Source organism: Doryrhamphus excisus, chromosome 1 (genome assembly GCF_030265055.1).
Source record: "Doryrhamphus excisus isolate RoL2022-K1 chromosome 1, RoL_Dexc_1.0, whole genome shotgun sequence".
Lineage (NCBI taxonomy): Eukaryota > Metazoa > Chordata > Actinopteri > Syngnathiformes > Syngnathidae > Doryrhamphus > Doryrhamphus excisus.
Window position 1 is genome coordinate 12,127,974 of NC_080466.1, and position 25,424 is coordinate 12,153,397.

The following is a 25,424-nucleotide window of genomic DNA, read 5'->3' on the forward strand; positions in this document are numbered from 1 at the left end:
CCCATTTTTCTGACCTCTAAATGTAGTTGGAATGTTTTATTCTGGTGTCAAACCATGCCAAAGTTTCAGATAATGAGGTTTGTGATTTGGAAGTGAGCCCAGAAAGAAGTTTGGGATGGGTCAAAACCCATGGTTGTAAAACTGCCCCTTGTGATGTCATTGAGGGGTGGACTTCCTTATATGGGTGTCTCTGTAAGCCGGACAGTCTGTAAGTTCTGCCATCCCCCTTGGCTTCTTCGGCCCTCACCCTTGCTCTGCACCTGTGTTTACCTGCTTTACAGGGACTAGAATACGCCTTTCCAACGTTACTTGGTCGTGTGGACTGAACAAGCAGTAAGACCCAGTTTACCAGTGTCCTAACTGTGTTTTCCTTTGTGTAAGTCATGGAGCAAAAGCGCTTGCATACAGGAAGCGGGGTTGCTAATATTCTCCCCACAATTAGTGGCCACATTCCGTTACCGATGAATGCTACTATACAATGCTAAAAAGCTACTTACCTTGGCGTCGCCTTGAAGAAGGTGCTGTCCAGGCTCAACTTCCGGATCAGATTGGGGATCAACACATTGGGCAGTATGTTAAAAGCGGACATTTTGAAAAGATAAATCACAGATTATTATCACCTCCCATAAAGTTAACGTCACAAATCAGAAGGGTTTCTATGCATGTGGGAATGTGACCAAACACAGCAGAGCGGTGATGAGATGGAATACATTAAAACAGACCCACAAAATCCAAAGAAATACAGCTGAATAGGTGCAGATTCTGGAAGAAGAAAGACATGTGTGCTGGTTATTGTGTGTAGCTGCTCTATAGGAGTCCACAACTCAATACAAAGGGCCCAAAAACTAGCATAATAGGTCCCCTTTCATTACACTCTTTACACAGTTAGACAGCTTTTATTTTGAAGGCCTTCTGTGTGTTGAAAATGTCTCTATGAGGAATTGGGTACAAGAATAAAGGTGCTTCCCATCTTCACTCTGAACCTGCATGTCGTCCTCTGGCATTGTGAAAAGCCCCAAGATCGACGGGCACTGGGGAGTGCGCGCCTGGAAGAGGTGTCAAGCGAACCCCATCGCCAAGAAATAGCCCACGGCGGGACCCTCTCTCACCACCGGGGGCGCCTTGAAGAGGCGACAAGCAACCCCCGCTGCCAAGAGTCCTGTGTGGAGGTGACCCGCAGCTGCCACCAAGGGTCCTATGGAGAAGCGCCCAGCAGCCCTCATCAGGAACAACGGTGCTACTGGTGTGGGGAGCCGAGGCACATTGCATGCTATTGCCCAGCTCCGGCACCAAACGCACACCAGTCTGGTACAGCATGAGATTGACACCAGGAACACGACTCCTATCCTTGTCGACTTCCCTTTGCCAAGAGTGCCACGGCGGAGAGGCAAATCCAAGAGATGCTGGAAGCAGGAGTGATAGAGCCATTGTCCAGCCCCTGGGCAGCTCCGGTGGGCCTGATCAAGAAAAAGGATGGTACTTGGCGGTTCTGTGTGGACTACCGTCTGCTCAACAAGGTCACTCGCAAGGACTCTTACCCCCTACCGCGTATCGATGACGCCCTTGACTACATCTGATTCAGCTCCCTCAAACTGCGGAGCAGATATTGGCAGATGGAGCTGGCCCCAGAGGCGCGACCAAAGACCGTATTTTCCCTAGGCCAAGGGCTTTGGCAGTTTTGAGTGATGCCATTCTGACTTTGCAATGCCCCAGCCACCTTTGAACGCTTAATGGAGAGAGTTCTGGAACGAGGACTGTGGTTGTGCCTTTGGTCAACTCAAGTCAGCATTGAGTGAAGCTCAGGTGTTGGCCTACCCTGACCTCCAGCGGCTGTTTACAGTGGACACTGACGCCAGCAATGTGGAATTGGGAGCTATGCTATCCCAGAAAGGGGAAAAAGGGGAGCAAGTCATTGCCTCCCATGGCCGTGCCCTCAGTCGCCCTGAATGTAACGACTGTGTCCCGCGTGTCCAAGGATTGCTGGCTGTTGTTCCGACCAGTTCTGACCATACCTGTATGGGCAGAAGTCCCTCCTGCGCAGAGATCACACATTGCTCACCTGGCTCCTTAACTTCCGGGATCCGTAAGGGCAGGTAGCTCGGAGGATGGAGACACTGTAGCACTATTACTTTGAAATCCACCAGGACGCCAACGCACCAATGCCAATACCCTGTCCCGATGGCCCTGTCAACACTCCCAGCTTCTGGAAGAAAGAGAACCCTTGCCTCCAACGGCCTCCAAGAGGCGCTTGCAGGGAAGAGAACTCTTTTGCCCGGAGTGCAACCCGCACCCAAGCATCATCAACGGCTCCAGACATGTCAGAAGTCGACCTGGCCCAACTACAACATACCCAGAAAGAGGACAGTGTCCTCGGTCGTGTCCAAGGATGGCTGGAGGCCGGCCAAAGACCAGCATGGGCAGCCATCTCCATGTTTGACCAGGAGACTAAGGCACTTCACTCAGTGGCAGTGGCCCATCAGCCTTGTCAGCCGTGACCAGCTTCTCTACCACCACTGGCACCCGTGATGTTCTCCAACTCCTGGTGCCCCATAACATGAGGCTGCAAGTGCTTCATAGCTCTCTCTCTCTATATATGTATATATAAAATTCATCCATTTTATTAAAGTGTACTATTTTCGAAGAGTTTGAATCTTCTAAAACATCCACAATGTTTGACGGTGAAGAATTAAGACGTAAGTGGGCTCTTGTCCAAGACTCAAAATGTCCACTAGCTAACATGCTTACGTAAAGCTGGCCTAGCTGTGTATGAGCATTAATGCAGGATTTAGTTTTGGGGTAATGGTCCAACCACAGTATAAAAACATTCACTCGCGTTTTCTGACATGCATACTTACGTACATACATACACATACGAGGTAGGATGAAAATGAAATAAGAATTGTCACAATCTGCGTCGCTTCCTGTGTGACAGTTTTGTGTTTCACATTGTTTGCCTTAGTTCCTGCTTTCATGCTCTTATTTTGTAGTTTTTCCCGTGTTGGTCTGTCCTGTGTTATGTCACATTTACACCCTCTTCTATGCGCACCTGTTTCTAATTTGATTGTTGTATTTAGTTCAGCCGGGTGCGTCTGCCTTTTGTTGGTGCATTGTTCCTTACTACGAGTTGTATGCCGTTGCTGCAATCATGTTTGAGAAAATAAAGCTAAGCTTTTACCTGCACCTTCGCTTCATCTCTGCATCCTGGGGTCGCACCGTAGCAGCGACATGCCGTACCGTGACAGAATGCACCAATCAAATGACGACCTCGCGGAGATGGACTTCTGGACCCTGCAAGTTTTCAAGGCGATGGAGGAGGAGTGTGCGTGATTTACCCTGGAGGAGTTGGAGGATATGGTTTGGGGGCCGGACGGCACGCTCATCCCCATGGCGTGGGTGTATCCAGGACCCGCAATGGACAAGCCTACCCGACCACGACGCCGACGCACGTCTCGACCGACCTCCGCAAAGGGTTCGCATGGCAGTAAGGTGAGGGCACCCCCTTCCTCCACGCTATGCCACGCCAAGGCGGAATTGACCCCCCACGCTATCGCTGAGTGCTGGCCCATCACGCCGCTATTGATGGTTCCCACGTCACGACAGCCCGCCGAGCCCCAGCCGCCCACCTCTTCGGAATCCCCGTTGCCTCTCACGCAACACGAAGAGGACCGCGGCACACGTTCCCCTCCTGTGCCCAAACCATGCAGCCCCAAGGGTTCCCAAACTCCGGCTCCCGTGCCAAGCTGCGTGGCGCCACAGATTCCTCCTGTACCCAAGCCGCGCAGCCCCAGGGGATCTCAAGACCCGGCTCCCGTGTCAAGCTGCGTGACGCCCCAGATTCCTCCGGTGCCCAAACCACGCAGCCCCAAGGGTTCTCAAACCCCGGCTCCCGCGCCAAGCTGCGTGACGGCCCAGAGTCTTCCTGTACCCAAGCCGCGCAGTCCCAGGGGATCTCAAGACCCGGCTCCTGTGCCAAGCTGTGTGGCGCCCTGGATTCCTCCTGTGCCCAAGCCACGCAGCCTCAGGGGTTCCCAAGACCTGGCTCCCGTGCCCAGCGGCTTAATGCTCCAGACCCCTCCAGAGCCCAAACCCCGCCTGAGGCCCTCTGGAGCTCCGGTCGGGGAGGCAGAGCAACCGGGACTCAAGACCCTCCTTAGGTTCCCCCCTCTCCCTTCCCTGGTTCCACGTCCAGCGGGATACGGCGTCTGGAATCCACCTTCGGAAGGGGGGCTAGTATGACCAGCCGTGCGTTGGAGGACGCACATCACACCCTGTCTGAGGAGTGTGGGGATGATGCCCTCTGCTGGTCGCCTGAGGAGGAACAGCCCGGCGGACCTCCAGTGCAACCGGTTCTTCCGGCTGACCGGGATGTGCTGTCCGGTATGTTACCTCTCGTCCAAGACTCACATTGCTGTTCCTCTGCTCCACAGTCTGCATCGCTTCCTGTGTGACAGTTTTGTTTCTCCCGTTGTTTGCCTTAGTTCCTGCTTTCATGCTCTTATTTTGTAGTTTTTCCTGTGTTGATCTGTCCTGTGTTCCGTCACGTTTACACCCTCTTCTACGCGCACCTGTTTCTAATTTGATTGCTGTATTTAGTTCAGCCGGGTGCGTCTGCCTTTTGTTGGTGCATTGTTCCGTACTACTAGTTGTATGCCGTTGCTGCACCTTCGCTTCATCTCGGCATCATGGGGGTCGCACTGTAGCAGCGACAATGCCGTACAAGAATGTCGTATTTTTTTCCCGGAGATTGTCTTTATTTTGAAAGTAGCCAAGCAAAGTGTTTCCGGTCAGGCTCATCTTTTATTCTGCTGTCTTGACGCCTCTTCTGTCGCTTTCTCTCTGTCTCTCTCTCTGTCTCTCTACCTCTACCTCTTCCTCTCCCGGGTGCCGATGAACTCCTCCACCTGACACCACAACGCGTCCGGCGGCAGAGGGGGTTGCGCAAGCAGTCGGGGGTCGCCCTGTTCTTAACTTTATTTAAACAACTCCCTCCACCTCATTCGGGACTTATACGTAATTTTTATTTTCTTTTTTTACGTATCCATCCATCCATCCTCTGGACTGCTCAAGTTGGGCTAAAGGAGGACTAAAGAGAAGAAGAAGAAAAAGAAGAGGAGGAGGAGAAGGAGGACCACCGGGCTGCTGTCAGATGGAGCAGCGAGGCTCCCGGTGGAGCTCAGGGCGCACGGTGGACCCGCAGTGACCGACGGTGCTCCCCGGTAAGCAGCGACAACTTTTTTTTACTGTTCATTAGCTCTGGAAAAATCTACTTTTACAATATCAGCGTGCATTATGGGATGCCACTCTTTACAAGCACATCTGTGTATTGTAAGCTTTATTGGAAGTAACGCAGCATTATTACTTCCACTGTGTAAGAATCATCCACTTCCACTGTGCTCCCCTGACACTACATCAAGTGACCACATCACAGCCATAATAGCCTTTTTATAGCCTTTTAACATATTTCATTGCTCTTTTTTTTACACATTGACAATATCGTCGTTATTATTTAATGCATTGATTATGGGATGTTGTTTGCTGGCAACGTTTATCCAGAAAAACATGTACTGTACCTCCATATCCATTCCTTAGTTGTTTTTCAGACACAGATAATGCTTTGTATGGGGAAGCAATGTTATGGCTTATTGTACGTTAACATGGGCTAACCCACACAGATTTCTTGTGTGTTAAAGTAGATTTTTACCACATTCATTGTGTCGTAAACTAACGCATATTTACGTTTTCACATTGTCGCTGCCCGACAAAAACATTCCTCATTTGGTTTTATGGCGAGATTTCACAGATTTCAAATGCTAAATTGAGAGATATATTCTCTTTGTCAATAGATTTATTGCTGGGTTTATCGTAAGGTAATGCATTACCTTACGAGTTAAAGTTAAGCATAGTTATTGTAAAGTTATTGTAACATGGACTTATCGTTTGTTGACAGAGTTGTTGGTAAATGAGCATACTGTAGATGTTAATGTCATAATTTATCATTATTTATGTAGGGTCTGATGAAATCCGTTTTATTTTTTTAATTTATTGATGCAGTACATCATTGGGCAATTTTTGCCCACTAACCTTTCTAACTTCATTGTTACAAAATCTCCAACCAACAATTATATCCGTGCTTGTGGGTAAAGATGGCGTAGCTGCAGATGCATTATGTTATCTTTATTAATGTAAGCAATTTTTAACTAAAAAAATTTTTTTTCAACATTTTTATTTTTTATCATTAATTTGGTTCATTAATCATTTGATGTTTTAATCTTATTTTATTACCAGGATATGCACCGCTTTTATTTTGAAGGCCAGCAGCATGATGTGTGTTGTGTCTTGACTGTTGCCCAGTGGATAAGTGAGTTAGCTCTATGAGTGCCTCTGGAGACGTGGCTGTTGCACCAACGCTGAAGTCAGCTGATGTGTCCGGTTTCTGCCTGGACATGTTTACCTCAGGAGGGGGCTCATTAGCGTTTGTCAGGACATTCCACTCTGAACGAGCGTTCCGGTGGGGACATACTTCCTTCTCGCCGTTACAGCATTTCATTCACACTGTCAATTTCCCCAAATTCCAAAGTAGATTCAGTTATTAGCCAATTTCATGATTCCATCTGCGATTCTGTTAACACAGAATTGATAGGGAAATAGATCCATCAGAAATTACCTTAAATTCATTGTTCATCTATTGCTTCTCCAGCCTGGAAGAGTCCATTGTGTGTATTAAAAAGTCTAGTTTGTCTTGCACTGCGTTTAAAGTGATGGCAGGACTCATCAGCAGGTTTTTAACAGCGCAGAAGGATCGCATTCTGCTGTGTTTTTGTTTTTTTTTGTTGGCGTTGGACGATTGACTGATGTCCACCCAACAGCTAGTGTGGAAACTCCAAAAAAAAGCCTCAAAGTGGATGCAAGCCTCGCATATTTCCAGGCTTCATGCCCGTCTACACACACACACACACACACACTGGCAGTGTACTGTATTTCATGATGTCGCTTAAAGTGCCAGATCTCCTATGGTTAACTTCATAATTGGCCTCGTACTTGATTTTTCTTGATTGGGCCTTGTGTTTGTTGTTAAAATAATATGTTTGGCGTACACACGCGCACACACACACACACACCGAAATGTTTACCGTGCACTTAGTCACGCTCCCAGATCTCCGATTTTATCTCGCCATGCCAAACCCGACTTCTGATCTTTAAAAGTTTCCATTTGAAAGACCAGCACCAAAGCACTGAACAGTTACGCACAGTTGTTTTGAATGAGATGGGAGAATGTAGCTAGCGTTTATTTATTGTACATTTATGTATCATTCATGAAGGTATTTTAAGTTAACATGGTTTATTCTATGTTAGCATGACTTTATTGTACGTGAACACTGTTTTATCACAAAACAAAACATTGCTCTAATTATAGTTTGCTCTAATTATAACATTGCTCCCCAAGGTGTTCCCCAAGGTTCGGTGCTTGGTCCTCTCCTCTTCATCCTCTACATCCTCCCACTTGGCAAAATCATTCGTCGTCACGGCCTCAATTTCCACAGCTACGCTGATGATATTCAGCTTTACATCTCCACCACCTCCATCAACTCCAACATCTACTCCACCCTCACCAATTGCTGACATCAACTGACATCAAAACCTGGATGGAACACAATTTCCTCAAACTTAACAGTGACAAAACAGATATTATCATAATTAAAAAAATAAATAAATAAAAATTAATAAAAAAAAAGATATTAATTATATTAGTAAGGCAGGAAGTGAACAAATGTAACAGTTACTGATTGTAAAAGTACCAGATGGAGGGGTAGGATTTAATAAGCTTTGCTTCTTCCTACTCCTTTTGGACATGTGGAACTGGGAACTGATTATGGGATGCACTCAATTGTAATCTGGTGCATGTTCAAATGAAATAAAACCATTACCATCATCATTGGTCCCAAAAACATCAAAATATCAACCCATAACTTCTGTCTCAAACTTGACAGCACCACCCTCATTCCATCACCGCTCATCCGCAACCTCGGCATCCTCCTGGACCCCACCCTTTCTTTTGAACCCCACGTCAAACAATTAACCCGGACAGCATTTTTTCCATCTTAAGAACATAGCCCGACTCCGTCCATCACTTTCACTCTCTGCCGCTGAATCCATGCATTTATCACATCCAGAATCAACTACTGCAACAGTATTCTTTACGGTACAACATCCAAAACCCTCAACAAACTACAATACATTCAGAACTGAGCTCCACCCGCTCCCCGGTCCTTAAAAACCTCCACTGGCTTCCCGTCCCCCAACGCAATCATTTCAAAGTCCTTCTCATCACCTACAAATCCCTCCACAATCTGACCCCTCCATACCTCACAGACCTCCTTCATCCACACAATCCCCCGCGTCCCCTTCGCTCCTCATACTCCAACATTCCCCTGTATTCCCCTGTAAGACCAAGCTCCGAACCTGGGGATACAGAACCATTCACCCCATTCATTCCGGGCTTGTCCTTCCCACCTTTAGCCTTGTTTTAGCTCTGAATGAATGTTTAGATATTGTATTTTAATGCATCGTTTACTCTGTTTTTACTCAACTTTTTTTTCTTTACTTTAAAGCGTTTTTGAGTACTCTGAAAAGCGCTATACAAATAAAAGGTATTATTATTATTATTATTATTATTATTATTGAAAGGTAACACAGGCTTGTCATAGGTTTACGTGGCTGTATGGTACGTTATCATATGTTACCACATTTATCACAATCACTTTCTATGGCCATGTGGAACACTGATGTGGATTTAGCATAAGTTAACGTTGATAGCGCAAGTTGACAAATGTAGTACTTCCATTGTCATTTAGCATGGATTTGTTGTAAGCTAAAATAAATTATCTTGGGTTTTGACATGGATATGTTGCGTGTCAACATAGATTTATCATAGGTTACCAAGTTAACATGAAACTAATGGATGTTAACACGTCTTTATTGTACATTAACACAGCTTTAGCGCACGTCAACATACAGTAAGTTTACGTGGATGAATCAATGTCATGAGTTGACATGGCTTCATCAGAAGTTTACATGGATGTATCGTACCTTGGCATGGCTTTGGCGTAAATTAACGGTGATTTAATGTGGGTAGACTCCATTGAAATTGTAAGTTAACAATCATTTAACAATAATTGGTTGTAAGCTAATATGATATTGTTGTTGGTTTATCATACATCAACAAAAGTGTATCGCAGGTTACCAGATTTAGCGGCCATTAAGCAAGTTCACAAATGTATGGATTTGTTGTAAGCAAACATAAGATTATCTTTAGCTTGATATGGCTTTATTGTATATGTCATGACAGATTTTGACAGATTTTCTGGGAGAAAACACGACGTCTGCTGGTTGCAGGCACGTACTGCACTCCTGTTTCTTGCTTAAAGACACGATTAATCAACAATCAATTCCACACAATTGATTCAACGTGAAAATAATAATTAAAGCCATTTATTTATGTCAACTCTCATGCTAAAGTGCCTACTGGGCTACCTTTTGTTGTTATTGTGTGTTTGTTTGTAACAATAAAGCACATTAAGTGCTTTCTGCAAGCTGCACCTACTTAGGATTTATGGAGATTTATGTTTCCTGGACGGACTCGCTGCACTTTCATTCCCGAAATAGGAGCCATAAGAGGCCTCACACCCTCCTTCCAGGTGGTCCAGGCTGTTCCCAGCACGGCTATGATGGGACCCCAGGAGGCAGACCTGCATGAGCATCACGGAGGAGGCGCGCTGGAGGATGGGGATGAGGACGAGGAGGGTGGGGACAGGGTGCATGTGTCCATGGACGGAGAGGAAGGGAGGGAGGAGGAAGAGGAAAATGGCAAGGACGAGGAGGAGGAGCTGCCGTATCCGTCTCTTGCTCCTGTGGTTCTTTTAGCGCTCACCCAAACCAGCCCACCCAGATCCTGGTGCCTACGAGTCGTCTGCCACCCATATCCTTCCACCAGCGTTGTCCGCACGAATCCACTGAAATACTGTCCACACCATTTTGTGTTCAAATGGGTCCCAGAGTCCTGCCTCACTCACAGCACAATTGGTTTGGTTTTCACAGGGTGACACAGGGCGACAGTGCTACTCAAGCTAATGATTGTATAACGTCTTTTACCACTATGGCGGATGTGCCTCCTGCAGAGCCCACCCCACTGTGATCAGTCACACGCTGAAGGGCTCCCGAGGGCTTCCGGACAGCTGCCGAAGCCCACGTCCTAATTTTGCCAGTACAGGAGCTGATAGCACACCGCAATTTCTCTTTTTAAATTGACCTCTTTTAACATGGCAGCGTAGGTCCGCATTGAGTGCAGGCAACCTTGCCAACAATATCGGTAGTGGAAATGCTTGTAATTTGCATGCATGCATGCAGGCAACACTCCTTCCACTCCCCGTGAACACACTCTATAATGCCACACAGACCATTCCTTTTGTCCGACGACATACACAAAATATACACAAGTAGGACACTGATGAATTGTTAATTACAGCTTCTCTTCTGACATTTCAACATGGTAATGGTAATGGTTTCATTCATCTTCAACATGCGCACAATTTACACCGGAGTACATCACACGCATAAATACTTAGAACAGAGTTAAAGCAGTGCAGTGATAGTCACAATTGATGCTTAATGTAAGGCATCTACAGACTTGGTGATGATAAAAATAGATAACTACCATATTTTCCGGACTATAAGTCGCACTTTTTTTCATAGGTTGGCCGTTCCTGCGACTTGTACTCCAGAGCGACTTATAAATGAAAAAAACTGTTTATGTTACATAAACACTGGACACCTTTTCTGTTCATGTTTATTTTTTTGTGTAGCTGAATAACCATTGTGTTACCATGTCTTACACCTATTCAGCCTGTTCTTTTATTGTTAGAACTCGCCTTCCAAGAGGACGAAGTTTGTAAAATAAATTACCAGCCAAAAATGCGACTTATACTCCAGTGTGACTTATGTATGTTTTTTGTCTACCTAAATATGCATTTTTGGCCTTTTGCGACTTATACTCCGGAGCGACTTATAGTCCAGAAAATACGGTATTTTAACCCCAGAAATTTATTTTTATTCACCCTGTCAGTAGCTATGCCTTCAATTTGTATTTGAACACACGTATCCTTTTTGTTCTTACCAAACAGCATTATTTTAGTTTTACTCAAGTTCAGGGATAGTATGTTTTTAACAAGCCATCTTTTGGGTATTGTTAATTACTCTATGATTTAAAAAGTTATTGTAAAAAGTAAAAGTAGTTACTGTGTACTGTCTCCAGAATGGAATGCAGATGTATCATCTGGAAATAATATTAGCATTATAATATTAGTTTTCAGTCTTTCGTAACAGTTGTCGTTTATGTATAGATTGAACTGTTTTGGTTCAGGCATTGACCCCTGGGGCGTGCCACATGATACTGTGTATCTAAGCTCGCGGATGTGTGTTGTCCAAGCTTCACATATTGCGTCCTCTTTGCCAAGTAGCTTTTAACACTCTGATTCCATACCTTTCTAGTTTTGTAATCAGGATATTGTGATTAATTGTGTTGAAGGCTTTTGTTAGAACCAATAATACAACAGCTGCACACTTTCTGTGGTCTATGGCATTGGTAATTTCCTCTGTACTTTCAATTAGTGCCATGGAAGTTGAAATGTTAGTTCTGTACGCATAACAGGGCTAGCCGCAAGTAATTCATTTTTATTAATAAATATGTCAAAAACTGTTGTTGAATAGCTTTTCAATAATTTTAGAAAATGGTGGTAATAAGAACACTAGTCGGTAGTGTGAATTGATATATGTCTCCCTTTTTAAAAATTGCAACATGACCAAGTAATGCTGGAAAGGCGTCGGACTTCAGCAACAATTTGGCGGAAAGTCCAGTTTTGTATAATATGCTTTGTCCATGTTCAGCAAACAGTCTTGTGTGAAGTGCCATTGACAGATGAGCATATTTTCCCTTGCTGGCCTGGAATAAGAAACTCCAACCACTTTTGCCTGATGCTTGCTTGCCTCTTTAGGACAGTTGAACAAAATTAGCTTTCCCTCACACCCAAACAAACATTTCCTTGGAGGTGTAGCTCAAAGTGCGAACACGGCGAACAAAGTGAAGCAGAGCTGGGGGAGGGCAGGCCTCCAGTGTATACCTGGACATGTCCATATAAGGAATTCTGGGTTGCATGACATCAGTGGAACTCGATGTTAACCTCATTATCTGACACATTGGCATGGTTTAACATGAGAATACAGTAACACAGTAAGAGCATTGACTAGGTCAGGAAAGAGGAAAAGCATTTAAGAGATCATGGAATTCATCAATCCCAAACAAAAATATGAAGAAATCTAGATTATATCGAGAATAATTCTAGTTTTACATGCACAAAACAATGTGAAATAATTACAAATGACGCATGGATGGCACTTATTGTTGATGTGGACTTCCCGTACATCCTGGAGGGATTGAATTCAATAGGAGTCAAATCAGTACAACAGATGACTTCTACAGAAAATGTTATTTTGTTAAAATGTTATTCATGCAAAAATTGTTACCATAGGAGAGCACGAATGCGAGGCAAGGGGTACTCTAGACAGTGATGGACAGATGCACATGCCTGGACACCCAAAGCTGTTTGTATAAGGTGATAAGCATGTGGAGGACTTGTTTTGGACACAAGAGGCCTCTGAGCCTCAGGCAGATAATTTAAGCAAGTTAGTGTGACGATGATGTGTGCTAATATTAGTCAAATCAATACACCAGGACTTGATGACTTGGTCCGCATAGACGGGCGGTCGACATAAGCAGGACAGACTTACGCGGGTTCTACCATGTATGTAATTCGCCGTATAAACGACTTTTTGCTTGTTTGGTGCCCCCCCGTGCTAAAGTGTTGACTTTCTTTGTAAACACAAGGGACATGGAATGTGTGTGTGTGTTCAGGTATGTCCTGGATGCTTTTGCCTGGATGTTTTTTTCTTGTCCTCCCTGATTGGATGTTTCCATAGTGATGAGCCCCTAATGAATCTCCAAGGTTACAGTTGCCTGTCTATGCCATTGTTATGTAGCAAAAAAAAAACAAAACGTCACCCTTTCAACCTCGCAGTCTTCACTCCTCACCACCACCCAAACCCCCCACCTCACCTCCTCCTTGTCTTTCACTCTTATCCACCACCGTTGCTGCTGGAGAAGGTGCGATCGTGTAGCTATGAATACTCCAAAGCATCAACGTCAGCAACAACACCGCAGGGATTTATTGTCACCCCCCCACCCCACAAAAAAGGAATATTTCTCACCCCCTTTGCACTCCACATTCTTCCTCTCCCGTCTGAGGAGGGTGTTTGCTGTCGTCAGCGCTCCATGAAACATGCATACATAATTGCTGGATAAATAAATAAAAGAGAATTACAGTAGAAAAAGGAAAAGTACGCAACACAACACAAGGCAGCCTCAGCGCAGCCGTCCGTCATGGTGGCATGCTTCTTATGGCTCTTTTTCCAGGATGTCATGATAATACAACATATGTACAATAGGGTGTTCAGAAAAATAAAAGTTTGTGATATTCGTTGTGCTGAGTTTTGATTCAGCTCTACTACCCGAGAGTATTGCACCGCAGTTTGCAATTTCTCCCGCGACATCCCTATCCCGTGCCTCACCACATCCCGGATCCTGAGGGTGGGCGAAGCGATCGCTTGGCGATTGTGGTGACAGGAATGGGTCTGGAGAAGATTTTGTCCGTCCCCTCCATCCCGGCAGGGACTGGCGTGGCCATGGGAGGAGCAATCCTGAAGGTTTTGGAAGAATGGCCTCAAGTCAAACCTTGGCTGGCGGGACTCTGCTTCGATACGACAGCTGCCAACACAGGCGTTCACGGTGGCGCTTGTGCTGTAGTGGAGCGAGCTCTTGGATCCCGACTCCTCTTCCTGGCATGCCGTCATCACATGGCAGAGTTGGTAATGTCAGCGGTGTTTGACCACTTCTCCTCGTCTGGACCAGACATTCCCATCTTTGGGAGATTCAAAGACTTCTGGGGCAGGCTAGACCAGTCCTCCTACGATGCCTACGATGACTCTGACCAGAAGTCCCATCAATGGATATCGGACAGAGCCAACGAGATCGAGCAGTTCGTCCTCAATCACATGGAGAAGGCCGAAACCAGGGACGACTACCTGGAGCTGCTGAACCTGACACTGGCCTACTTGGGGAAGAAGCCTAAGATGGCATTCCGCCGACCTGGAGCCTACCACCGAGCCCGCTGGATGGCAAAGGGGCTTTACTGTCTGAAGATATGCCTCTTCCGACGGCAGCTGAAGGAAGCAGCGAACTTCGCCATCAGCAAGCACCAGGAACAGGCCATCCAGCGGTTGTGTACCTTCCTGGTCTCTGTCTATGTGCGCCACTGGTTCGAGGCTCCCTACGCCGCGGACGCTCCGATCAACGACCTGCTTCTGGTGAAGGAAATCGAAGCCTATGGTCAACTGGTCGACGCTGACGTTGCGGGGAAGGCGATGCAGAAAGTAAAGGGCCACTTATGGTACCTGAGCGAGGATCTCGTTGGTCTTGCCCTGTTCTCCAAGAAGGTGTCGCCGGACGAGAAGAAGGAGATGCTGGAGAACATGGCATCTGTGCCGCCAACAAAGAAGGACCTCCGTCGGGTGAACCTCAACGTGGAGGCTGGTCCAAAAACAGCTGACTTGAAGTTAAGTCTGTTCGTCACACAACGGTCTCAGAACCTATTCTTGAAGTTGATGGTCGACACGCCGCGAACTCTGGAGGACCTGGAGATCATGCCTCAGGCTCTGGCAGCACTAAAGGTGGTCAATGACGCCGCTGAACGAGCTGTAAAGCTCGCCACAGACTACAACGTGGCTCTTACCAAGTCTGAAGAGGAGCGGCAGTTCATCTTCCGAGTGGTTCAGCATCACCGTCAGGAGTACCAGCCAACCAAAAAATCCTTCGTGAACCAATCCGATGGTCTGTAGTGACACCATTCTGGCCTTGTTGGTCCGTGTTTAGTATGCCGAGTGTGCATACTGAACAGAGAACAACAAACAGAACACGCAAACAAAACAGTTACTTTACGAGTTAACAGCATGTACAGTGAACGCACCTTCACACTATAGCAACACATGGTAATGGCATTGGCTGCGTGTAATGGTGTCTACCTATGTGTAATGTGAAAATAAAGGCATCGGCTTCTCGCCCCTGTGGCAGCGGACTATAGGAGCTTTTGCCTAGGGGCAGCAAACTGGACTGGGCTCGGCTGGCAGTGCATGCAACTTCGTCCTTCAGTGGGCACCTGGTACTGGTACAATGTTGTTATCACATACCTGGGTATAGTGAGGCACGGGAATGCGTGTGTGAAAAAAGCTGTTATTTTGCTCAGTTAATGGTTTTACGAAATGGAACCGATTCAGCACTTAGCCGCTTCAAATTTCGAAAGAAAAAAAATCACCATATAAGGGCTGAACACCCTAATGTACAACCATACATACAACCATACTGTGTACAATACCTCACGGCAATTCATCACATTTTTTCCATAATTAACTCATAATTAATCACAATTAATTGCAGATAGAAGTTGTTATCAATCATATGCACGGATGTACTTTGTGGTAAATGATTTGATAGGCATCTAGATACACCGGTTAAGATACCATTTAAACACAGAATCATTGGAGACCATTTGACGCAGTGTACAAAACACACAATTCGATACGATTCCATGGTTCTATTTGTTGATTTAGACAAGAATCGAACATTGTAAATTAAGTGCAAGTGATATAAAAGTGGGCTGCACAGTGGCTGGCTGGCCACCAGTCCAGGGTGTACCCCGCCTCTCGCCCGAAGACAGCTGGGATAGGCTCCAGCACCTCCGCGACTCTCGTGGAGGATAAGCGGTAGAAAATGAATGAATTATTAGTATTATTCTTCAGGCGAGCCAGCCAATCACAGGGCACATTTATTTCTAGTCTTCTCACATTATTCACTGGAAACCTGATTGAAAATCAGGTTAATCCACCTCTGCCAGGCCTCTCCAGCTGCATCCGCTGCCTTCTGAACCGCAGATGCAGCCGACCCCGTCTTCTGTGTCCTGGGGGGACACAAAATGCCGTCACTCATCCGTCAGCTTGGCAGCACTGCTGAAATCATGGCAAGGCACAACGCCCGGTTCGATTGCGCTCAATTGTCACAGTCCACGCAAGCTGTGTACGCTTATTGGACAGCGGAACTGGGGAAGTGCCGAAACTGACGTGCATCCACCACGACTGTGCTCACAGAGTCTGAAGTGGTTGTAGACGGCACACGCAAGTATCGGACGATAGAGGGCTTTTTCGCTGATATCGACCGATCGATTAGAGCACCCCTAATAATTACACTTGTGTTTTCACATTTACACATGATCAAAATTATAGAAAGGTGGTGTCGCAGACCTCTCTCTCTACAGAGATGGCTTCTCTCACCACTCTTTCAAACCTTTGGTCTTCTTGTCCAAAATGTGTACATTTTCTTCTCATAATGTCCCGGAAAGACAAAATATGTCTCTCACACACAAACCTACACACACACACCTCCACACAAACCTACACACACAGTTAGTGAATGTCCTCACAAGGAATCTCCCATAGAGAGACTCTCTTTGGAGGAATCACCTGGTTGCTAGGCAACTCTGGTGTGACGGCCTTACTTCCGCTCGCTGTGTCGAGCTCTTTTGCGTGTTTAGTGTGAGGTTTACACACTCTCACACGATATACACACGTGTGCACACACACACACACACACACACACACACACACAGCACAGTGTAAGTGATCTTCAGGGTGGTTGCTCGACATGGAGCCAGCTCGGAGGGGTGCGGAGTTGAGTAGAACCCTGCCCCCATTGTCCTTTTTTGTTGTTGTATTCTTACTTCACGATCCCCTCTCATCCTCATTTCCTCCCCGACAGGAAGACACAAAGTGGTCCTCCCTGTTTTTCATCTTCATGGAAAAGAGGCTCGTTCTTATTTTAGAACCTTCTCTTATTTCTACATTTTAAATGGTATTGCTGCTTCCAAATCATAGGCGGCCACTGCTTTCTCATATTGTTTCTTCAATGTTACACGTGAAGATGGACATGCGTACACACACACACACACACAGGAACAGACATGAGTTATTCAGCAGTACATAAATCATTCAGGGTGTTTCCTTTTGTTTAAAGATGAGAAAAGCTTCATTGTGTCAGTCCTTCAGTGCCTTTCATCTTATTTACCTTTCTCTCTCTGTCCATCTTAATTGGGCTGGAAGAGCTGTGTAATGTGGGGAAGAGGATGGCGAGGGGTGGGGGGTCAGCTGATACACGTGGTTCAGCTCAAAGTAGGCTGAGCTGTCACATTTCTTTGCTCCCTTTTTGAGTTTTTTCAGCCAATTAACATGTTTGCAGCATGTGTTGCCGTGGTTACCGGCTGCCACACTTCATCATGGGAGCTTGAGGGCAAAGTGGAAGTGGGGGGACGGAGTTTCTTCAAATTGACAGAAACACTCAGACTACTGCTGCGACTCACTCTTCATGTGTTGGGAGAATACGTGTGTCCCATTACTTGCATCATTGGCTGCCTATTTTTTAGCTACTGTACAGAAAATAGTTTTCATGTCTCACATAAGATTGTGGATGATGGGCAAAATTCCAAATAAAGTGCACAAGTCTCTAGAAATCAAACCAAAATGCAAATTTGGCAAAAATACCTCTGTTAATCAAAAGCGACTTTACATAGCTTATTAGCATTAAAGCTGTCAAACTCTGTCAAACTTCATACAAAAGATGTTTATCAAACACAGAGTCCCCATAGAGTAAACAAAACACAAAAGTAAAACTAAGGAGGCAGTCTAAGGAAAACAAAAACACAGTAGTGAATTCTACTGGAAAAACAGGGCGTAAGACTCAGGAACAAAAACACGACTGACAGAAGGTCAGTGGGAAGAAAAAACACAGAGGCAGAAACCAGCGGCCGAATACTCACAAAAATACAGATACAAGCCAAAGAGCGAGGGAACAAAGGGTGCTGCACCTAGCCGAGCGCGAAGGACATGCAACAGGCGAGCAAGGGACATAGAGGTTGCTTGATGGACAATCTGGCGGTTTGCAGGTGGAACCAAGGGAGCTTATATAGTCCCAAGTTAATTGAATTCAGGTGTGCAGGAGGAGACCGCCTACTGCCACTCAAAGTGCAGTGAAAGAGAAGAAGCAGCAGGCGGCAGCAGAGGGACACACAGATCATGACAAAAGCTACGCACACACAAAACGCTCTATTTCCAGTTGGGCCTACTTAAAGCACTTTCAAACTGTCGAAACCAGTGCTTCAACTGGTTCGACTTCGGGACCCACCATCACCCGTCAACGACGAGCAGCGACCCAAAGTGCGGAAATGTTTGAATGTAAACATCTCAAATATCTTAATAAATGACATTGTCAGGTTTTGTTTTATGGTGGATCCCAGATGCAGAGACAAGAGAAAGGGTGGCAGCAAGAATATGTATATGTATTCTTTAATGGATCCCAAGCAGCCGGAACACATGACACACCAAAAGCTGAGCCGTTTCAAGTGCCGAAGGCAATTTGGTGAGGGCGATAATCGATCGACAAGGGTCAGGATGACGATGTTGCCATTGGATGGTTTGAGTCCGGTAACAAAGTCCAAGGCCTTGTGGGACCACGTGCGGGACAGAATGGGAAGCTGATGCAGAAAACCCACTGGCGCCTGGTGGGGAGCCTTATTCCGGGAGCACACTGTGCATGCCACCACAAACTCCCTGACATCCGCTCTGAGGGTGGGCCACCAGAAGCGTTGGGACAGGGGGAAGGTAGTGCGAGTGAAGTCTGGATGGCAGGCAAGTTCTCTTGCTTCCTCTTGTCCCTGTGGTTGGTGTTGAAAAATCTGTTCCATAGCCTTGGCAAAAGTGGCGTAAGAGGAGCAAGTGGCAGATTGGCGCCTCTATTCAGCTGTAGCCCAGGCCACTGCGCGACCAGTCAAGTGGGACATGGCAAATGCCACTCGGGCTCTCTCTGAGCAGAAGGCAGTGGGTATCAGTTCAAAATGGATCTCACACTGTGTGAGGAACGTCCGCACATCCCCTGACTCACCAGAGAATCGCCCGGGTCTGGAGAGTGGTGGGCTGGAAGCTGGGGACGGCAGCTCAGGTGCATCTGTACCTGCAGCAGGTTAAGTAGGTTCCCAAGCTGTGTCTCAAGGGCCTCCAGATGAGCATCTTGCTGTTCTGCCAAGCCTTTGACACTGGCACCAAGGGCCTCAAATTGTTCCTCAGCGTGTTGGGTCTGGAGGCGTAGCTCCTTCTCGCGTATCTCTGCGGGGTCCATAAGTGGCTGGATTGTTCTGTCAGGTTTTGTTTTATGGTGGACCCCAGATGCAGAGACGAGAGACAAAGGGTGGCAGCAAGAATATATGTATTCTTTAATGCCGTCCAAAAAATGGTACAAACAAGGCTATGGGGTCAGAAGGCGTACCATGGAGCAGTCCAGAGACAAAAGAACTCCCAAACACGGCTGGAGGAGGCTGCGGTCCACTGGGCAGTTGTGGGGGCCAAAAATAGTGTAGGGCTCAACTACAAGAAAAAAGGCAGGAGGATTAAATGGAGGGCGGGGGCTACATACCGAGGAAAAGCGTGTGTCTAAACGCCATGGAAGACAAAGGAATAATCCAGCAAAACTCAGCTGACAGCAGTGAGCCAAAGTTTCTGCTGCAATCAATTACAGGTGTGCCCAGTGGACCAGCCTCCTGCCAGAGAAGGGAGTTCTGTGAAAAAAGGGAAAGAGGAGGAAAAGGCAGGGACAAAATAATAGGAAAAGCAAGCAAGTAACAGACATTTATTTATTATGGACAACGAGTTAGGTGTCGTAGAGTATAATTCCAACCCAGTGCAAACAAGACCAAATCCAAAGTAAATGAATAATTTCACCCTGCACAAAGAACCTTTCAAATAAATCATTTGGAAAGCCAAACTTCATTACCATGATGCATATGTGCAGCTATACGCCGACATCTTAGACTTGCCTGTAACGCTGCTTTAAATCCGAGTTCTCACCTCTCTGAAATATCATCTCGCGTGGAATGTGTCCTAGTTCTTGTCCCTACTGTGTCAAACATTCGTTATTATTTTTATTATAAGCTTCTCTGTCCTTGTTGGGAAGATATGAATCCATGAATAGCCATGAATAATTGACCAATGATGTGATCTGAGTGTTTATTCTATTCCATCACATAAAAACACTCATTTTCTAATATTCATGCAGTGGGAAAGACAGATGTATTCTCTTTCATTATCAGTGCACATTCGGCTGACGCCGCTGGAGATGGTGGAGTAACATCCACCATTTTATCCTTTCTTGCGCTAAACAGTGAGAAATATCAGTCATTTAAGACTTTTTTATCCTGCTTTTTTCAATGCAACATGAAACATACTGAAAATATGCATCTTTTTCCCAAAAGGAGATAAAGTGGAATGTGTGGGATGTATGGTTATTATAGCTTTGACCGGGTCAACAACTCATTTTCTTTATGGATGCTCCATATTGGCTTTCTTACTGATATCTGATATACCCATGTTGTCCAACACATATTATATATTTATTAATTTTTCATTTATTATTGCTCTATTGTTGTTGTCGATTTGTTGTGATTGTTGATTGATGGATGTATGGCTGGTGAGCAACAAATGATTTGCCACCTTTGGGGATGAATCAAGTTTTCTGAATCTGAATCACCCACATTAAGTCATACCAATATACCCATACTGTCTATTATTTCATAGCTGATACCGGTATCAATCCGTAATGTTTAGCACAGGGGTCGGCAACCTTTACTATCAAAAGAGCCATTATACCTCCTCGAAAATAAAAAAATAGACCGGAGCAGTAAAACATTTCAAAACAAACTTTCAAAAGTTTGAATCTTTCTTAATTTGACCAGTTTTAACAGCAGAATACAACAAATAGAAGTGCAGTGGGTAATGGATGCCAACTCATAGGCTAATGACAGTATCATCTTAGTTAAACCTCAATACCTGACGCCTGAAGAAATATGGGGCATCGTGCTCACATCCAGAGCGAATTGCAAGATTTTGATTGACTGCCAGATTTGGAGGGAATTGTGGGGTATCAGAGTAGTTCAGAGGAGAAAATCGGAATTGATCAAGTACTCTTGCTAGCATCGGTTTTGCTAATATTGAAGATAAATGTACAAACAGTGAGGGTCATAAGTATTTACACCCCCTGCGATTTTGCAAGTTCTCCCACTTAGAAAATCGGGAGAGATCTGAAATTTTCATCATAGATGCATTTCCACTTTTAGAGACATAAACTAAAAAAAACGACAAAAAATCACATTGTATGATTTTTTAATGATTAGATGATTTGACTCAGCCACAATTCATCTAGGGTCTCACAGAAAGTTGGATTTTTTTAAGAAGTCTTTACAAAGATGTGTATTTCCTTCATTTGGGTGTTAAAAAAATACAACCACAACAAAGAGGCTGACAAGCCACATGCAGCTCTGGAGCCGTGGGTTGCTGACCACTGGTATGTATATTAAAGGAAACCTATGATGCTTTTTCCACTTTTCTGACCTATAAATTTAGTTAGAATGTTGTATTCTGGTGTTAAACCATGCCAAAGTTTCATATAATGAGGTTTGCGCTTTTGGAAGTGATCCCTGAAAGAAGTTTGGGTTGGCTCAAAATGCCCGGTTTGAAAAGGTGTGGTTTGTGACGTCACAGAGGGCCAGACTTCCTTATAAATTAAGCCCTCCCCCAAGCTTTGTTCCGCTGTTGACTTACTAGCAATGCCTGGAAAGGGAACACCACATTTGTTTCCAATTCCTAAAGACGCCATCTTCAGGGAAAAGTGGTTGGACTTCCTGAATCCTTACCTGCAAAAGAAATGCATTTTAAAACGGCATTTCACACTCAACATGGGCCACCAGAGGGAACCCCCATAAGGAAGTTTGTTCCTCAGTGACATTGCAAAGGAACATTATTACAGCATCCAATGAAACAGAGCGTTTTGAGCCATCCCAAACTTCTTTCAGGGCTCACTTCCAAATGCACAATTAGAAACTTTGGCATGGTTTAACACCAGAATACAACATTCTAACTACATTTATAGGCCAAAAAGTGGGAAAAAGCATCATAGGTCCCCTTCAAAAAATTGAATCAGTTTTATACTCTCGAAATCCATTAAAACCTTTTCATGTTATTTTGAACACAAACAGATAAACGCTGGCAAAAATAACCTCTGCACTGTGCTTGGCAGAAGTAATAATGTAATAAAATACTAAAAATACAGTATCAATCATAAAGTTAAACTGAGAAGGTGCAGGGAAGGAGGGGGCAGTGATAGCAAAGGCTCCTTCACCCCAGGATCGTCTCCGAATGAGTTGATGTGGCAGTCATAGTTTGTAAAGCTTGTGGTCGTCATGGCGACATCAGTCCATAGGTGGCGGTCTTTAAAGCCTTCATAAAGATGATTACAACGGCCCACAATCCATATAATGACCATCCTCGTGTACGTCCCTGCTTTTAACCTAATGAAGGCTTCAGACCACAAGGTTTTAGCCTTTTAGCGTGAGGACTGAGAAAAGCATGCATGCACATAGATTGGTGCTGATGTGATTGGGTTTGATTTATGATGTCTGCCTGACCTTTACCACCTGTGTGGGCACCATGGAACAAGGAGGAGGGACTAGTTTGGACTGAGTATGGAAGACCCAGAAGACTTGAGGATGAGTTAATTAGGGAAAGAAGACCTTTAACATCTGTTTACTCGGCTTATCGTCCCTTTATTCAGCAGGACGTTACGTTTTTTTTTCTTTGCCTCTGCCTTTGCCTTTGCGATCATTACATTTGATTGATTTTAGCCTCGAAAAAACAACAGTAGCAGTTTCTACCAAATGTTGCAGATTGCACAATGAAAAGTCGTTCAAAGTGCGCTGTGAAGAACTTACATTGACACCCGCTGTTACTGTCCACTTGCAGTGGGATCCAGCAGAGGGGGATCCATCCATTTTCTATAATTTTATGAGAAAATTCCATAAATGAGCCCGATAGTCATTGTAGACGAGTATCCGTTACGACACGGGTGGGAAAATATTTGTTTTTGACTTGTGGGCCGCATTGAGTTAACAAAATTATCTAGGAACCAGAACATATATTTAACACACACACACACACACACTATTTTATGCTTATAATGTTCCTTTAATTTGATCTGTAAAAGTGTTATACTATCAGCTTACTAACATCTGACTTGCAAGTCATGTTGCCAGTTTGTATGTTAAAAGTTGAAATACTGAGAAAGCAACATAGGGCCCTCGGGCCGTTGTTTGCCCACCTCTGTGTTACGATGAATTAATTTAATTCATTTTGCATGAAATGAGCATAGCTCGTCAGTATCCATAATTGTGGTGACGGAAAGTGTGATTGGCATGTCACATACTGCGACCACCCCTCCCTCGACAGACTCGCAGGCTGCAGCGCCTGTCTGTATGGTGTCTGTGTAACAGTGCAGCATTTCACTTGCACAAGGGAGCACTCGTGCGAGTAAGTTCTTTCACCTATCCTGCTCAGATTTTACACACACATGCTTGTCAGTCTATTGGGCATATACCAAAATTCCCAATTTTCATTCCCATACCACTTATGTGGTTTAGTAACAGCGCCACTGTGTGGTGATTTTGTCTAGAAAAATAATAGCACAGACAATGCTGTCGGATGTCAACGCTGTGCATGTTTTCATTGATTTTCTCCCTTTTATATGCAGCACTTCTGGAATAAAAGCATTTTTATATGACTGTACATGCAGTATAATTGTACAGTACAAACAAGAAAAAATCCAAAATAAAGGAATAATTTCACCCTGCACAAAGAACGGTTCAAATAAATCATTTAGTCAAACCGATGTCATTCATTGCCATGATGCATGTATGCATCTGTACATGGTACAAAAGACCGTTTTGGACAATTGTGGACATGTGTGACCACTATTTGCCTCATGCAGTGCAAAACATCTTCTTCGCATTGAGTTTATCAGACTGTCAATTGTGGCCTGTGGAATGTTGGTCCACTCCTCTTCAATGGCTGTGCAAAGTTGCTGGATATCAGTGGGAACTGGTACACGCTGTCGTATACGCCGTTCAAGCACATCCCAAACATGCTCAATGGGTGAATGTCTGGTGCGTATGCTGGCCATGCAAGAACTGGGACATTTTCAGCTTCCAAGAATTGTGTACAGAGCCTTGCAACATGGGGCCGTGCGTTATCTTGCTGAAATATGAGGTGATGTTCATGGATGTACGGATGAGGAAAATGGTGGTCAAACCAGATACTGACTGATTTTGAGTCCCCAGACCATCAATAAAGCAAAAAAAAAAAAGCACATTTTAGGGTGGCCTTTTATTGTGGACACAGCGAAACTAGGACTAAACTAAGCCAACCCCGAGAAAAGAAGTTTGGTGTTTTAAATCATCCTAATACTGTAACTATTCCATGTTGTCATCAGTGTACATGTTCATGCATGATCACAACATGGATATGATATCAAGCCATGCAAACTTGGTAGAGGTTTATTTTTAGAGGGCTTCATATTAGAAATAGGCGTATCCCAGCATTGTAAGCATTGTAAGCTAGCTGATATTAACTCATTTTCTCATGTTGTAATGCACAGAAATGGGAAAGAAATACGTGTTCATGTTTCAGGATTGGGAATGATGGGCAAAATTCCAAGAAAAGTTCTCCTTTAAGTATGCCATTTCAACATATTTAGCTTGGGACGGGGAGTTTTAGTTTTTGTTATAAGATTCCGCCACTATTGAGCTGTCCAACAGAGAAATACTTCCCCACACTTCTCACGATGACAGCATTTCTGTCACGAGCAGGCTTGCGAGCTTAGCGATGCGACCCCAGGATGCAGAGAGCAGGACCAAAAATGTAGGTACAAGGGATTTAATGGAGTTTAAGCAATGTAGGCAGCAACTACAGGCAAACCAAAAAACAAAGACAGCAACTACAGGCAAACCTAACAAAGACAGCAACTACAGGCAAACCTAACAAAGACAATGAAGCCACAAACGAAAGAGCACACACCTGAACTAAATAGGGAGAGTGGAAATTAGAGACAGGTGTGTGAAATGAGTCAGAGAGCAGAAGGGAACAAGAAAGGAAGTTGAACCAAAATAAGGGCATGAAAACCGGAACAGAGGCAAAGAAGGAAACTAAGAGAGCTGTCACGAGGGGGTTAAGCCCGCTCGTGACAGTACCCCCCCCTCAAGGACGGATCCCAGACGTCCCAAAAGTTCCACAGGCAAAGAGGGATGGGAGGCGGGGGGACCGGAGGTGGGTTGCTGGCCGGA

General features: G+C 45.1%; 1 protein-coding gene across 4 annotated transcripts in view; it reads left to right on the forward strand.

The window, feature by feature from the left end:
- The first annotated feature begins 4,613 nt into the window (after nucleotides 1-4,613).
- The window catches only part of LOC131135817 (voltage-dependent T-type calcium channel subunit alpha-1I-like), a 101,439-nt gene continuing 80,628 nt past the window's right edge, over nucleotides 4,614-25,424 (forward strand). Inside the window, exons 1-2 of one of the 4 annotated variants that reach the window (XM_058082134.1) lie at nucleotides 4,614-5,216; nucleotides 7,445-9,975. In XM_058082134.1, the coding sequence (XP_057938117.1) occupies nucleotides 9,621-9,975 (355 nt within the window). In that variant the 5' untranslated portion in view covers nucleotides 4,614-5,216; nucleotides 7,445-9,620. The other 3 variants (XM_058082144.1, XM_058082154.1, XM_058082125.1) reach the window with 3 other exon arrangements.